The sequence below is a fragment of the Scardinius erythrophthalmus genome (genome assembly GCF_964197995.2).
Source record: "Scardinius erythrophthalmus genome assembly, chromosome: 25".
Taxonomy (NCBI): Eukaryota; Metazoa; Chordata; class Actinopteri; order Cypriniformes; family Leuciscidae; genus Scardinius; species Scardinius erythrophthalmus.
In genome coordinates, this window is record NC_138245.1 from 28,254,628 (window position 1) to 28,270,777 (window position 16,150).

Sequence of the window (16,150 nt, forward strand, 5' to 3'; positions counted from 1 at the left end):
GTCTAAGCAACATAAATGATTACTGTCACTTGGAAAACCAGATAAACCTGTGTATAAATTAGAGTGGGTTTGTGTTCATAGCTGTAACAAAAGACATAACCTATTAAAACTCGTCGGACCTGTCAGATATATTCGGTACGCTGGATGTGAAAATATAAAACAAAAGAGTCGAAATACAAAAGATGCCTCAGGCAACCATGCGTGATTTCTTACCTTCAAGTGTATTTTGGCTTTAAGTTTTATGACGAATTCTGTGACAGGATCAAACTGTTGGGAAACACACCTGTTGCACTGAAATCTTTGGATGTTTGAATCTTTTAAGTGAATCATTTTGTTTTAGTGAATCGGTTCGCTTGGGTTACTAGTCGATAGTGTTATTTTTGGCACAAGCACTGACCTCTTCCCGACAGTGATGGAATAATTTTAGCTAATCGATTCGCTTTAATTGGACCAGTTCGTTCGCTCCCTGAATAAATAAATATTTAGTCAAAAATACTTGTGTGTGAATATTGGTAGGCTAATAGCCTACTGTCTCAAATGTTGCTGGGAATCCGATGTGTTTTGTTGATTTTAATTTATGTCTAAAGCAGGCTCCACAATAACATAATTTCCTAAAGATTTTCTTTGACTTTCATAAAAAAAACTAAAACATATAAAACACCAGTAACACACTTGAAGCTAAACATAACTAAAATGTTTTACCAACGCGTCTCCGCTAAGGAGTCGGTTTAACCGAATCTTTCAAAAGAACCGATTTCAAAGAACAACTCGTTCGCGAATCGGTTAAGCATCACTCCGCGTTCACTCTGAACACGCGACTCTCAATTTGGACAAGTTTTCTCGTCCCTAGGGTGAATTGCGCTGAGCAAATGCTGAAGAAACACCTCAGAAACTTTCTCCAGTATGAAGCATCTGCTTAATGAACGTATCTGGGCTTTGTTCCGCAGTAACTGGCAGCATACTTTCACATACTGGATTGTGTTCTTCAGTTTTGGGCTCTGTGTCGCTTTTCTGGGTCCGACCATTCTGGACCTGAGATGTCAGACTCAGTCCACCCTACAGGAGATCACTCTGGTCTTCTTCTCACAACAGTTTTTCCTCTTTATTGGAAGCACCATTGGGGGTTTCTTCAGTAAAACGTGAGTATTTTGAAGAAATACAGCTGTTTTTGCAATGGATTTATATTTTATTTATTTCATTCTTGAGTGGTTGACATGTCAGCTGCAGTTTTAAACGTCCCAATTCTTCATGACCTTAATGGAATATAGAAATTGTAGGCTACTTATAAAATTCCAAATAAATTTAAATCAGAAAAAAATAAATTGTGACCCCTAAAGAGATACACTTATATACATTTTTAACCATTATGTCAACTTCCTTTAAATAACATTGTACATACAAATTTGGTTTTAGTTTTTAGAAAAGTATTTACTAGCATACTTCCTCAAAATAAAGAGGAACTGAAAAAGATCTATCTATTTATTTATTTACAATTTTAGCCTATGCTGGCTGATAATTAACTGTATAATGACTGAAATTAAAAACCATACTGCAGTGCTTTGTGTGTATTGTAATCTGGATTCCACAAAAGCATTTTTGTAGCCTGGGACTTATTCATGTCACTTTTGGTGTGAAAGGGCCTTTACACGTTTTTATGTTGTTGTTGTTAAAAAACAAGCAAGCAAGCCCAGCCCAGGTGAGAAAAAGCAACGCAAAAGTAATGTAATACATTACTTTCCATAAAAAGTAACTAAGTAACACAATTAGTTACTTTTTTAGGGAGTAATGCAATATTATAATGAATTACTTTTAAAAGGAACTTTCCCCAACACTGTGTTTCTCTATTGGTAATCCATATGCTTTGCATAATATTTGTTTATTTGTAAAAAAAAATAAAAAACAATATACATGTTTTACTTCCCCTAGACTTTTTTGACATTTCTGATATGGTTGTCTCGAATGTTAAACTTGTAATGTGAGATGTTTTGTTTATCATGTATCTTGTACACTTCCTCATGTGATAAGGAATTTAAATGTGTCTGACTCCTACCCATATGTAAATACGATAGTAAACTATTGTTTTCTTTGGGACTGCTCAGTTTCTAACCCGTCCGTGGCCTCGGTCTGTAGTGGTCATGTGCTCATTAAAGTCTTGCTTTCTCAGTTATCTGGGACTCGAGCCATAAAAACACACGCTGGCCTGCTGTTGTTTTGCCTGATAGATAAAGAATTTCACTTTTGTAAAGTTCATTTTTGTATGTGTTGCAAAAATGCTTTTCATAGGAAAGGTTTGGAACAATATTTGCTCTTTTAAAGTGACATAATTTCACATTCAAGGAAGAACTGAGTATGTTTTACAGCTATATGTACACGCAAATATTTCCATGGCATAGTTATATATTTGTTTACAGTTTGTTTTTTGGTTACCCTACAGTTCTAAGCCTGTACCACGGAAATTGTCCACGTATTAACTTGAAAATAGGTAAAACCATGCAGATAGTAGCGAGCATGGCTGTAGTAATAGATAGTACTCTCTTTCTCTTGCTTTAGTCATGTTTTGACCCTTTAATTGCTTATATTAGGAAACTTGGAGTCAGAGTAGTTGCAAAACCTTTTCTTTTTCTTCTTTTTTTCTCATCACAGATAGTCATATAATACGTTATCTCTGTGGATTTGTGTATGGTTGATCTTTATCTCTTATTTTACAGTCCTGAATGTATTTAAATAGAGAACATTCATGTTTACTTTTGCCTGTTTTGCTTTATGGTAATACAGTTTGTGTCATCATGAAACTGGAAGAAAGTAAACTAGTATCATGTACCCACTGGTATCATCTGCTATCAATAGAAGTAGCATTTGATAAGCCATGTAAACAGAACTGAATTGGGCCAAGGAGAAAATAACAGGTGAAAAAGACGTACTATTAAATGTATTAAAAATGTACTTGAGTATGTTTTTAGTACAATACAAATATACTTTAATGAATTTTGTTTCAGGTGGGATCTGATTGAAACTTTACTTTATATATAACATTTATATACATGTTACTACTAAACGTGCTCAGTTTTTCCACATTAAAAAGGTTTTAACCCTACAGAAATGCGTTTGCGTATTCTTCATGCCACCCAACCCTGACTACTACTAGTACTATTACTGTTGCCTTCTGATTAAAACACAATGTGTTATTTATTTGTCTCAGGCTTGTGAGTTCTTTGTCAGCTTTGGCAGCGTCCACGCTCATCATCTCTGTGGTTTTCGCTGTCATCCCACTATGCCATAAGCTGCTCATGTTGGCGTTTGCCATGGCGGTGTCTGGTCTTGCCATGGGCATCATTGACACCATATCAAACCTACAACTGGTCAAGATCTACCAGAAAGACTCCACTGTTTTTCTGCAGGTCAGTGTATTCAGTCAGACAATAGTATCTTGTCTGAAGTTTTGAGACACAAATCTTCCAATGACGTCTATATTAAGTCCTTACACGCAATGTACTCCGATCATTTGCTTTAAAACAGAAAATTCTGTTGTTAGTTTCCCACCCTAGAAAAACCTGTTTGACTTTTACAAAAGGAGAACTATTGGAGTTATTATGAATTCCAGAGATGCTTCTTCCAAAAGCATGATGATCACTGAAAGCAATTTTGCTTGGTTTGTTTAAAAAATAAAAAATAATGTTACATATTAGGCCAGGATTTGAACCCTTTCTTTCAAATTAAATTAACATGGTAACTTGAGGCCTTGAACATATCTTATTTTATGTGTTTTTATGAAGTCTTAGCTAGCATTTATTTGATCAAAACTACAGTAAAACTGTAAAATATTATTACAATATAAAATTTACTTGTAATATAGTTAATTATTCCTTTGATGCAAAGATCGAATTTCCAGCATCATTACTCCAGTCTTCAGTGTCAAATGATCCTTCAGAAATCATTACATATGATTACATATGATACATACACACACACACACACACACACACACACACACACACACACACACACACACACACACACATATATATATATATATTTGCATACAAACACACACACACACACACACATACATATACTTACACACATATAAACAACCTTTTATTTTAGATGCGTTTAATCCCGAATACACCCAAAAAATGAAACTTTGTAGTGAATGATTGTGTGTGTTAAATTTAGCATTTTAAAGTATTTATATTTAAGGAAATGATTGATTTGGTAGATTAAATTGTAGGTTCATTTGAGCTGATGTGTTTTTCATTCATCCCTCACACATACGGAATGCAAATGCCTTTTATGCTATGCTATCGGAAATTTCCCACTTCTGAAATCGTGATTAAAAGCTTGTCACATTCAAGTGCTTTGTTGTCAGAATAGGAATCTTGGAGGACACCAGGTTTATTCTTGCTTATTTACTGGAAAAATCGTAATGATATTCAGCATCCCATTCACTGACTACCATATAAACATTCACCCCGCTATCTAGATTAAATTCTGGTATTTCAGTCAAAAACAGTCTATTTTCTCTGAGTATAAAACATACAATATCCTTCAAATGGTTATTCATAATAAGTAAATATGCACTACTTTAACAACAAGACGAAGCGATGTGGCAGTTGTGGAAAAAAATAATAAAGAATAGCAGTCATAGCAGCAGTCGTTCTCCCCTTGGCCAATAGGAAGCAGTCAGGCACTCACAGAACCAGTTCATTATCATTTTAAAGATTTCACTGACATTTGAAAAATTGGTAATGTAAACAACATTCTTTTCCAAGTAAAAAAAGAAAGCACGCCCTCAGTATACAAAGGGTTAAAAATGCTTAACAATAAGAAATATTTAAGCAAACCCATGTGACGTTGCTGTACCAGTTATATATAATTAGTAGATTATTTTTTTGTAAAAAAAAAAAACATAATCGATCTCCTTTCACACACTGATTCTGTTTACAGTCATATTGAAACAATATGACACAGAATGGCATGATTTATTGATTTTACCATGGTTAAGGGTGAAGTTGGGTTCAAGTAGAGTGGTAAAATTACTGTAGTGCATATCTTGAGGGGTGTGTTCTGTTTAAAACATATCAATATTTAAAAACATCAGGGTTATTGTTAACTAAAGCTATCAAAACCATGTATGTTCATTGAAATAAAGCTAAAATACAATTTTAAATAGAATAAAATAAAAATATTAGGTGAAAAACTAAATAGAAATTTGTGTGTGTGTGTGTGTGTGTGTGTGTGTGTGTGTGTGTGTGTGTGTGTGTGTGTGTGTGTGTGTGTGTGTGTGAAAATACAAAGAAAAAAAATATAAAGAAATAAAAAACAATACATTAAACCTAAATATTAATATTACGAGAAAATATATACATTTTTATAAAATATGGCATTAAAAAATGAAAACTGGAAATAAAAAATAAAAAGCAATTAAAAATATTAATAAAAACTAATAGAATATAAGTAATGCTAAAATAACACTGGATAACACATCAATGTTCAATAAATAATACAATGTATTCTTTTTTCATTAGGTTAATTAGCATAACTATAGGCTGTTTCGAGCATGATTGAATATTGGCCTATTGCTGAGCATCGTTTAACAGCTTTAAACATGCATCCAATCAGACTCTAGAATTGTGTTTTATAAAGTTGCTTTAAAAACTTTTGTGAGAATCTTGTATCAGAAAACGAACATCCCTCTTTTGATTCTCCTGTTTATCTGGGTTGTCTCTGATCTCTTCCAGGCCCTTCACTTCTTTGTAGGTCTCGGGGCGTTAGTGAGTCCCCTCATCGCTGACCCCTTTCTGTCTGAGACCAGCTGTGTGATTGGGAACAGCAGTGTCAATGCAACATCATTAACTCATCTGAGACACAGGCTCGCTGGCAGACATGTGCACAACGTGTCCAGTGTCCACCTCCACACCGAGGGAGAGGTGGTGACCAACGTTTCCTACGCCTTCTGGATCATGGCTGTCATCAATGTAAGATCCATCTGTCTTGAGTTTTGAGTTTTTAAGAGTGGCGTGCCATCAGAACACTAGCTAATGGATTATCGTGTGAATGGCGGCGTGATACTGAGGTTGTGTACGGTTAGTGTGCAGACTAAATGCTCATTCAGCTCTAATGTCAGAGGAAGAGCCAGCTGGGAGGGTATTTGAATAAAAGAAATGAACTAAGATTGTCACCTTGGCGACTGCACTCCATCAAACATGTCTGCATAAACACTGGCTATAATGTCTAATGACTAAACTAGATAAATAGCGATAGTATAACTGACACGCCTGGGCAATATAGCACACCTATCAACATTTGGGTACCAAAATACAGGAGACCTGGGGGTGTTTCAGTTCAACCACATGCGGTTTCATGTCATCTATACATTACACACCTCATCTCCAAATCATAGAAAAATTCAGTTAAGACAGTTGTATTCATCTTAACAATACACAACAAATCAATATACAGAAAAACAGATTTCTAAAATCTGTGAGTACAGTTTGCAAAACTGAACAGGTGATGTTGTGTAATATTCATTTACTGTAAGAAACTGTTCCAGCGGGTGGAGTTTACTGGTACTGAATATTACACATCACCTGTGTATAGCCTACTCCATTAACTGGAACAGATTTTTACTGGAACTGAATATTACATCCAAATATTGTTATGTAATCAATCAGCATATTGTTGTGTAACTGAATATTACAAACAACTATTGCGAAAGAACGATTTACAAAACAACAATTGCAAAAGCGTGCACGGATTATGAATTTTTCTGTGTAGTTCTATTTTGTTAATAAATTTTGCATTCTATTTCGGCTTTCTCGTGTGTCCCTATTTTTGTTGTGTCCCTTTTAAACCACGGGGCGAAAAAAAAAAACTTTTATTCAGCTAGCCAAGGATGCATTAAATTGTTTAAAAAATGACATTAGAGACATTTATAATATTATACAAGATTTTTCTTTCAAATAAATGCTGTTCTTTTTCACTTTTTTTAACACTTTAAAAATTGTATTTAAAAATGTAAACACTGTTTCCACAGAAATATTAAGCAGCACAACTGTTTCCAACATTGATAATAATGAGAAATGTTTCTTGAGCAGCAAATCAGCATATTAGAATGATTTCTGAAGGATCATGTGACACTGAAGACTGGAGTAATGATGCTGGAAATTCAGCTTTGCATCATGGAAATAAATGACATTTTACAATATATTCAAATAGAAAACAAGTCCTTTTAAATTGTAATAATATTTCACAATATTTCAGTTGAAAAACATTGAAAAATCTTACAGACCCCAAACATTTGAATGGCAGTATATCTATATATTATAATAAAAATGACGAAAGTTTATTATAAATATATGTTTATGCAAGTACACAAATGTTAGTTAAATAATCAAGGGATGTTTTCCACTGAATGAGCAAAAATTATATTTGGATATTTGCTTATTTATTAAAGACAATATTTGATAGATAGATAGATAGATAGATAGATAGATAGATAGATAGATAGATAGATAGATAGATAGATAGATAGATAGATAGATAGATAGATAGATAGATAGATAGATAGATGGTTTTTACAGTTTCCATCAAGACTTCTTTATTATAGAGTTTTATGAATGCTAAAAAGTCGTTTAAGAACACCTGTTCAAAAGAACGATTCCATAATGAATCAAAAATCCCTAATTTCCATCTTTATACTCTGTCTTGTCTTTGTGTAGCTCCCAGTACCAGTCGCAATTTTCATCCTGATGTATTATGAGCGGTTGTTCGCATGCGGATCAGACCCCAGTCGACGTTTACTAGATGGAGACGTGCTAGCGATGAAAACCTGGGGAACCACAGGTCTGACGGAAGAAGCTGGACATCAGAAAGAGTCTTCCAGAAGTAAGCACTCCTGCACCACTGAAGTTGATGAAATAATTACCATGTTGGATCAGACATGAGCGTGATTGAAAGTGCATGAAGTCAGAAACATGCCGTTAGATGTTCATAACAGCCAGAAAGGATGTTGTTGTAATCTTCCAGCTCTTGTGTCTGTCTCTACAGGCCATATAGGCTTGTTCAGCTGCTGTCTCCTTGGCAACGCGAACAGCTTTCCACCGTCTTTCTTTTGGATCCATATCCTCGGGGGTCTGGTGCTCTTCTTTTCTGACGGTATAGTGGTAAGCAGGATTAGCACTTCACAGCCGTTTCAGCTCTGTAATTTAAGAGCATTTGCTTAATTACTTGAACTCATGTATTATTGAATGTCTCGCTCCTCAGGGCTCATACACAGGCTTCGTGTACAGCTACGCAGTGGCGCCCCCTATGGATCTACCTCACAAGACCGCCGGGTACTTGACCAGCGTCTTCTGGGCGGCGATTACCGTCGGCCGCCTGTCCGCCATACCTCTGTCTTACCACTTTAAACCCATCCGACTGCTCATCGTCAATCAGGTGTGCACATTTTCATGGGAATTATTTGATCAAATGTGGAATACGTTGTTGCTAAGTCACTTATAATTGTAAGACACGTGGTATTTAAACTAGCGTCCAAAAGGTTTGGGTCTGTAATTTTTTTTTTTTTTTTTTTTTTTTTTATGGTTGAAATGACACATGACCTCATTTTTTTGTGTGAAAATGTGAGAAATGACAAAAGACATGACATAACATAGTAGGGGGGAAAAAAGGCACCGCCTTCTTTCAGGGAGAGGACAAAATCGTTGAGGTTGGCGAAAACCACGGCTAAGTCAACTTTATGGGGTGACGCCACATAGGCGACATGTAGTCTTTCTCGTTATGTCTTTTCCACAACTGCTAGCCGAAGAATCATACCATATACTGTCAAACTCGTAACATGAAAAATTATATAAAAAATTCACAGACAACATATGTTCACATTCATGGCACAATTCAAACGGGACCAGAAAATAATTATTTTCTCACATGGGCGGGTTTTACAGATGGGCGGGACTTACCAGCTCTATAGAGCTGGTAAGTCCCGCCCCTTCCGCTAACCCCGCTAGCATTAGCTAGCTAACCCCGCTAACTACATTTTATGTAGGTCTTAAATTTAAATCTTTATGGTCTTAAAATGTCTTAAAAAGGTCTTAAATTTGACTTCAGTAACCTGCAGAAACCCTGATTACTGTTTTTACTGTATTTTTTGATCAAATGAATACAGCCTTGGTGAGCAGAAGATACTTTTTTCAAAAATATATATATATATATATATTTTCCAAACTTTTGCCCAATGGTGAAAGTGAAATTGTAAAAATGAACAGGCTCATAGTAAATGAATAAAAATATTTAATTTTAATGTAATATAAAGAATGTTATTATTTATTATTTTAAGTAAGTATTATGATTATTATTATTTATTTATTTATGTAAATCTTTTGGCAGTTTTGATCATCAGTACACAGTATCATAATGAATGCGTTGTAGAAATGTAATGGAAATTTCCAAGTTCATTCTTCTGGGATGATCTGTGAAACTTGTCTGATTTGGCAACGGTAACCAAGAGGGGCGGAGCTTAGAGAAACATCATTTATCAGTCCACTACAGTCTTTCCTTAGTCACTTCACAGACTCGTGTTAAATCCAGTGGACTATAAAAGTGGTTTACACTATAAAAAAAAAAAAAAAGGTGTGTCACCCACGATGCACCAAGGGAAACCAAACATCCTTATTCTGCATCCTGCTCTGCCCCGTCCAGTAGGGACATTGTCAATCTGGTCCTTTGTCATGTCACGCTTTTATTTGCGCCAAAAGTTTATGACAGCGGGCCGCTTAATTTCCGTTCCTCGGCAGATAAAGCAGGGGTGTTCACCTCAAACAATAAAGGCTTTGTTGCTGGAGCGTGTCCAAATGCAAATCCTCTCCCTTGTGTTCTGTCGTAGGTGGGTGTGATAGTCACACTTCTTCTTCTGCTGATCTTCTGCAACAGCAGTGTGTTCCTCTTCATCGGCACCTGCGGTCTCGGCCTATTTATAAGCAGTATTTTCCCCTGCATGCTAGCGCTCACTGAAGACATCCTGGAGTACAAAGGTATTGCGCCAGATGGACCGCCGCTGTCTCCGGCAATGTTAAATCGCCTTCTTTTCTATGGCTTTCATTGATTTGACTGTAGCCAGTGGTGGTTGTGCAGTATTTACTCAAGGTTTACTGCCGAGACGAAGGCAACAGGAGCCGCCCTGTTTAATTCTTCGCTGTTGGCCTTTGGCTTTATTGGAAGGTTCGGCCTGACAGGTCTTGTGTCTTACAGCGGAGACCATCCTTTTTAAACCCAGCGGTCAAAGCTTCTGGGAGGAATTATTTTAAAATAAATGGCTAATTACTGAGCGCTCTCTGTACGCTGCAACTTTGGGGGTTTGGTTAGGGTAGAGTGATTAAAAGTATATTAAAAATATCCTGCAGATCTGGACCTGAAATGAACGGTTGCAGCTGTCGCAGATGTTACAAATGCATATGAATCCAAAGATGAGATGAACCACTTGAAGAAAAATAAATGGGAGAAATCCCATCGCTGCTTTGAGCTAAAAGAGCCAATCAGTTTTTTGATAGATGGGTTAAATTGGCCAATTCTGATACCAGTTGCAGATTTCTTTAAGTACATGTGTTTGTTGTTTATTTGCTCTATAATATCTGTAGCCATTTGAAATGAGGTAACCAATAAAAAAAAATATATAAAAAAATATATATATATATTTTTTATTACATATTCAAATTGTTATTCAAAGTGAATCAAGGCCTGAAATATAGTCAAATTTAAGTCAAATGCTGAATTTATCTCATTGACATTATTAAAAAATTATACCTAAATTAATTGTTATAAATAAATATAAATATAAAATAAAATAGTATAAAAATAAATACAATCAAATTAACACATTTCGGAAAAAAAAAAATATATATATATATATATATACATATATATATATATATATGTATATATATATATTTTTTTTTTATTATTATTTTTTTTTTTAATTTATTAATATTTTTGGGGTAAATATTTTCACAATTATTATTCTTTTTCTTAGTAATTTTCATATCACAAAATCCTCTGCCAAATTGTGCATACCTACAGACAAGCACCTTTTTTTTTTAATCACATTTTAAATCACAATCGAAAATTTTTATACAAAAAAAAAAAATACCATTTAGGTTTTTCCCCAACTCGCACGCTCTGAAGTTAACGTCATTAGCTGAAGTTTTGTACAATTGTCATTACATTTTATTGGCAACATAATCTTGACAAACAGTTTGAGTTTTCTGCCTTTTTGAAGTATTTTTATACTTATTGCCAGACTGTTGGCAAGATGGCGGCAGATGAAAATCCGAGTTGACTGTTGTGTGTCATCCTCAGGTTGTGCCACCACGGTCCTGGTGACCAGCGCAGGGATGGGAGAGATGGTACTCCAGGTGCTCGTGGGTTCGGTAGGTCTGACTTGCACTGCATTGGGAATGCAATGTCGGAATGTTGTGATGTAATTTTACTGATTTGAGTCTCTTTCCTCCTTCAGGTGATGCACAATCAAGGCAGCTTCAGCTTCCTGTTGTGCGGAATGATCTTCGGCTGCCTGGGATTCGTATCCTTCGTTTTGCTGTTCTTCGTCCAGCAAAGTCACAAAGACGTCACGGAAGGTGCGCTGACTCTCTGAATGCACATAGTCGCTCATAACCGAATTTCTAATGCATTTAGTGCAGGGGTGTCAAACTCATTTTAGGTTGGGAAATATATAACACATATAATAATGCTAATAATATATAACCTTTTTTAAAACCTAATACACTGACAATGAGCCTACATTATTATTATTAACCATACAAACTACAAATTAATAAAACACTGCTCTGTGAAAACTGTTTTTTAATGAATTTATTTTTTACATTTTTTATTAGGAATGATTTTTCATGGATGATTCCGATTTTTTTTTTTATAAGCAAATTGGCCAATTCTGGTATCGGTTGCAAATTTCTTTAAGTAAATGACTTGTGTATTTGCTCTATAATATCTGTAGCCATTTGAAATGAGGTAACCACTTAATTCAATCAAGATCCAAACAAAGATGTTACACATGTAGCATAAGCAGTTTTTTTTTTTTAATTAGATTGTATAATTTCAAGATTTAAAGCAAAAAACATAATGGTCTGACTTCTGTTTTGTGAAATTAAATTATGCTAGAAGAGACCAGCACAAGAACAGCAGACAGACTGAATGAAACTGCAACTTCACTCTCTGTCAGTAGGTGGCGCTTATGGAACAGCAGCAATATCGCGTTTCCATGTTCATTGCTATCCACAAAGCAGCGCTGCGTCTATAAACACTACTTTATATGGAGCTGAAGACAGTTCCCTTTCATAGATACATTCATATAAACCCCTACCCCCATTTCAATATTTATATATTTTTTTCCTATATTTCGCAAACTGAGTTTTCTGTGCCTGGTACAATTTTTGCTCTGCTGTGTTGTCCTGTTTGCGTCCGTCTTCCCCACTGTTGACATCCTGTTTACAGACTTATGTAATATTCATTAATATTAATACGTAATATTCCCACACAAATTACATTTTGGGAAAAGATTGCAAAGTCTGGAATAGAGATCGGCCAAAAAAAAAAACTTAAAACCATTCAGATTTATGGCCGGTCGACTGGTGCATCTCTATTTTTATGTATTGTTCAAATCATTCCCCGGGCCGTAAGTTTGACACCCCTGATTTAGCGGATACTTTTAATCAGAGCAGCTTACTTGTGTGTTCACTGGGAGTCGAAGCTATGACCTTGGCGTTGAGGGTGCCATGCTCTACCAGTTAAATAATAAAAATAAAAATAGTGTTGTCCTGTGAGCTAAAACCAGTACAGTTTGGCCTAAGGAATGGCAACTTCAGTCACTAATCGAACTAACCAATCGAACACACCTGAACCAGAGTGAACTAGAGAACTACAGACAGGTGAAGTTTTCATCAGGGTTAGCAGGACAGTGGCCCTCCAGGACTGAAGTTGCCCATCCCTGGTTTGGCTTATCAAATAACACTTCTCATCATTCGTGAGATGCAGAGGTCACTTTCTAACGTATTTTCTCAATTATTTTACAGCTTTCCCCAATAACTCCTATACGGAAAGACTTGAGCAAAATGGGATCAAGACCTGTTCTGCCGCGGTGCCGAACTCATGGGACGTGTCAAAGCGGAAAGAACCCATCGATCCTTAACAACGGAGAAGCTGGATGAAAATAATGACAGGGGCAAAGGAGCAATAGTGTCGTTGACTCAGGGACATTCCCATCGCTAATGGGACAGGATCAAACATATCCTACAGTCATGAAAATCATGATTTTCACAGCTAAAAAAACAACATGGAGTGTTAAGAGATCTTGAACCAAAGGTTTATTTTTGTATTTAAATGTTTTTGATGAATGAATGAATGTACAAATGTTATCTAATCATACTTGATGGCTGCAATGTCATGTTATGTGCAATACAAAAGCTTTTCTAACAAGAAATGGTTTAGAGTTTATTGTCAGAAACACACTGACCAATCAGCAATTGAATATAGCTGGTGCTTGAAGAAGATGGGTTCTTATTGGATCAAAGTAACAATAGAAATATATTTTGATTATGTACAGGGTTCCCACGGGTCCTTGAAATCCTTGAAAGTTTGTGAATCTGAAAAAATGTTTTCAAGACCCAATGTTTTGAAAGTGCTTGAATTTATTTTGTGCAACAATTTTTCTGGAAAAAAAAAATCCATATTCACTCCGGTCCCCTAATGTGTTATTTCGCCCACACTTCATGGTCTATGCATACTAGCTTGCTTGATTTACGTTACATGTTTCCCGCGTGAGGTACTTTGTGTTGTAGAACGTCACAACAAATGTGTCCCCACATTAAGTCCTTGAATTTGAGGGTATTGGACCTGGAAAGTCCTTGAAAGGTCCTTGAATTTGAAGTTAACCAAGGTGTGGGAACCCTGTATGTAAAGGCCCTACAATGTTTTCTTTTAAAGCAACTCCATGAATCTGAATAATTTGACTGGATTTGGGAGGATTGCATTAATTTTGTTCTTCGTAACCTCATTCAAATCCTACTGACGCTCCGTCTAATGCACAGATCAGTTGCCAAATCAGTCGATCAGTTCTTCTCTGCCAAAGCCGGTGTGCTCGTAACACGTTTGTGGTGAAGAGATAGAGGTTAAAAAAGGACATCCTACTGTCTTCCTGGAAAAGTTTCCTTGTATTGTGTTGTGTGGCTTCAGGTTCGACGGTCCCTCTAAAGCCAGTGACCTCGGCGTTCAGGTGGGCCAGCCTGACTGTGAGAGGTTGATGTGTCAGCGGATTTCTCTTGGCCTGGGTAACATTGTATTTGTTTTTTCTGGTTTACGCAGGTGTCAAACATGCTAACGTTAACACAATTGCTGCATAAATGAGGTCAGCTTTCTGCAGCTGTATTTGATGAAGACACAGGCCAAAAAAAAGTTACACTTTTTTTATTTTTTTTATAGAAATCTTCCTTCCCTTCCAACATCCACAGATTAGTACAACAGGTACGCCAATGAACATATATTTGTAAACATTTGAGCTGGTAGACAGAGATGATCTGAAAATACATTTGCACAAAAATATTGAAAACATTTGGTGTCTATTGTACCATTACAGTCACACTTTTGAGTATAACATCCTTTTTTTCACATAGTTTTGCTCATGAGAAACAAAATATTGTTCAAAATACAGTGCAGTCATGACATTTAGAGGATGAGAAAATCTGATTCTGTTACAGGGCAGTGTCTTAAAGTTTAGCATCGGCACTTTCCATGAATAGGGTAGAAAATAGGAATCTAAAAGGTTTTCTGCAGAAAAAGTTTGTCCACTTCAGAAGAATTAAGATATTAAATACATTATTATATGTTGATTCATTTTCTATTGTGTATAGCATTTTCCTTTTATTCCATTATCAGAATTTGGAAAATGTCTGAATATGGTTTTAAAAACTAATGTGTAACTTTTTTTTTGTGATTTCTTGCAATAAATGTGAAATACAAATTACAAATTTCATTTCTCACACACCAGAGGATAGTTTCTTTGGCCCATATGTTGGTTTGTAGTCAATGAAAAACATGTCATATAAATCAAGAAAAAAAGTCATGTTGATAAGAATATAGTGTACACATTGACAGTGGAATGAGATTATGTAAATGTCCATTCTGTCATTCTACTGAAGAGTCCAAATAATGGTTGAAAATCATGTGCTTATAAGCTCTTAAAGGGATAGTTCACCCAAAAATAAAAATTATTTCATTAATTACTCATGTCGTTCCAAACCCGTAAGACTTTCGTTCATCTTTGGAACAAAAATGAAGATCTTTTTGATAAAATCTGAGAGCTTTCTGTCCCTCCATTGACAGCTACGCAACTACCACTTTGATGCTTCAAAAAGTTCATTAAAGGGGGGGTGAAACACTCAGTTTCAGTCAATCTCATGTTAATCCAGAGTACCTATAGAGTAGTATTGGATCCTTCATCTCTCAAAAAAGTCTTTAGTTTTATCATATTTATAAAAGAAAGATAGGCTGTACCGAGTCTTTCCACAAAAAAACAAGCGGCTGGAGGCGTGCCGTGTGGGCGGAGCTAAAGCTGTGCTTACGCGCCGATAGCTAACTAACAACACAGACATTTGAAGCAGTTTTACTCACCGCCCGGTTCCAATGCATGACCGTGAACCTTTATCGTTGGGACTGCTCCATCCTTAAGCATTACGATCTGCAAATCCGGCAAATACTTCCCTAAAGCCGAGCACAGCGCTTTGATGGGCGTACTGCTTTCGCTCTCTCGCTCTGGTCTACGGGTACGGGTGCGCGCGCACCCTTCCGGGAGAAGTGACCCATATAAGGAAATTCCGCCCCATCTGACGTCACACAGGCCCATACTCGAAAAAAAAACTTTCCGAAACTTGTGACAAACCGGAAGGACTATTTTTGCCACAGAAATACTCCATTAAACGTATAACTTTATTTTTGAAACTTTGTCCATGTTTAGCATGGGAATCCAACTCTTTAACTGTGTAAAAAACTCAGTATGCATGAAATAGCATTTCACCCCCCCTTTAAGAGATCGTAAAACTAATCCATATGAATTGAGCGGTTTAGTCCAAATTTTCTGAAGAGACTTGAA

General features: G+C 36.0%; 1 protein-coding gene across 1 annotated transcript; it reads left to right on the top strand.

Moving 5' to 3' along the window:
- The first annotated feature begins 346 nt into the window (after positions 1 to 346).
- On the top strand, positions 347 to 15,043 carry mfsd4aa (major facilitator superfamily domain containing 4Aa). Its single transcript, XM_081358051.1, has 10 exons — positions 347 to 1,139; positions 3,200 to 3,398; positions 5,739 to 5,975; positions 7,719 to 7,884; positions 8,047 to 8,162; positions 8,263 to 8,436; positions 9,881 to 10,028; positions 11,350 to 11,420; positions 11,507 to 11,627; positions 13,080 to 15,043. The coding sequence occupies exons 1-10, from the start codon at positions 904 to 906 to the stop codon at positions 13,193 to 13,195; spliced, it is 1,584 nt and encodes a 527-aa protein (XP_081214177.1). The 5' UTR covers positions 347 to 903; the 3' UTR covers positions 13,196 to 15,043.
- Positions 15,044 to 16,150: the final 1,107 nt, after the last annotated feature.

Coding starts and splice junctions, on each gene's coding strand:
- mfsd4aa (XM_081358051.1), top strand. CDS start 904: ATGAAGCATCTGCTTAATGAACGTATCTGGGCTTTGTTCCGCAGTAAC. Junction 5,976..7,718: donor GGATCATGGCTGTCATCAAT/GTAAGATCCATC, acceptor GTCTTTGTGTAG/CTCCCAGTACCAGTCGCAAT. Junction 8,437..9,880: donor GACTGCTCATCGTCAATCAG/GTGTGCACATTT, acceptor GTTCTGTCGTAG/GTGGGTGTGATAGTCACACT.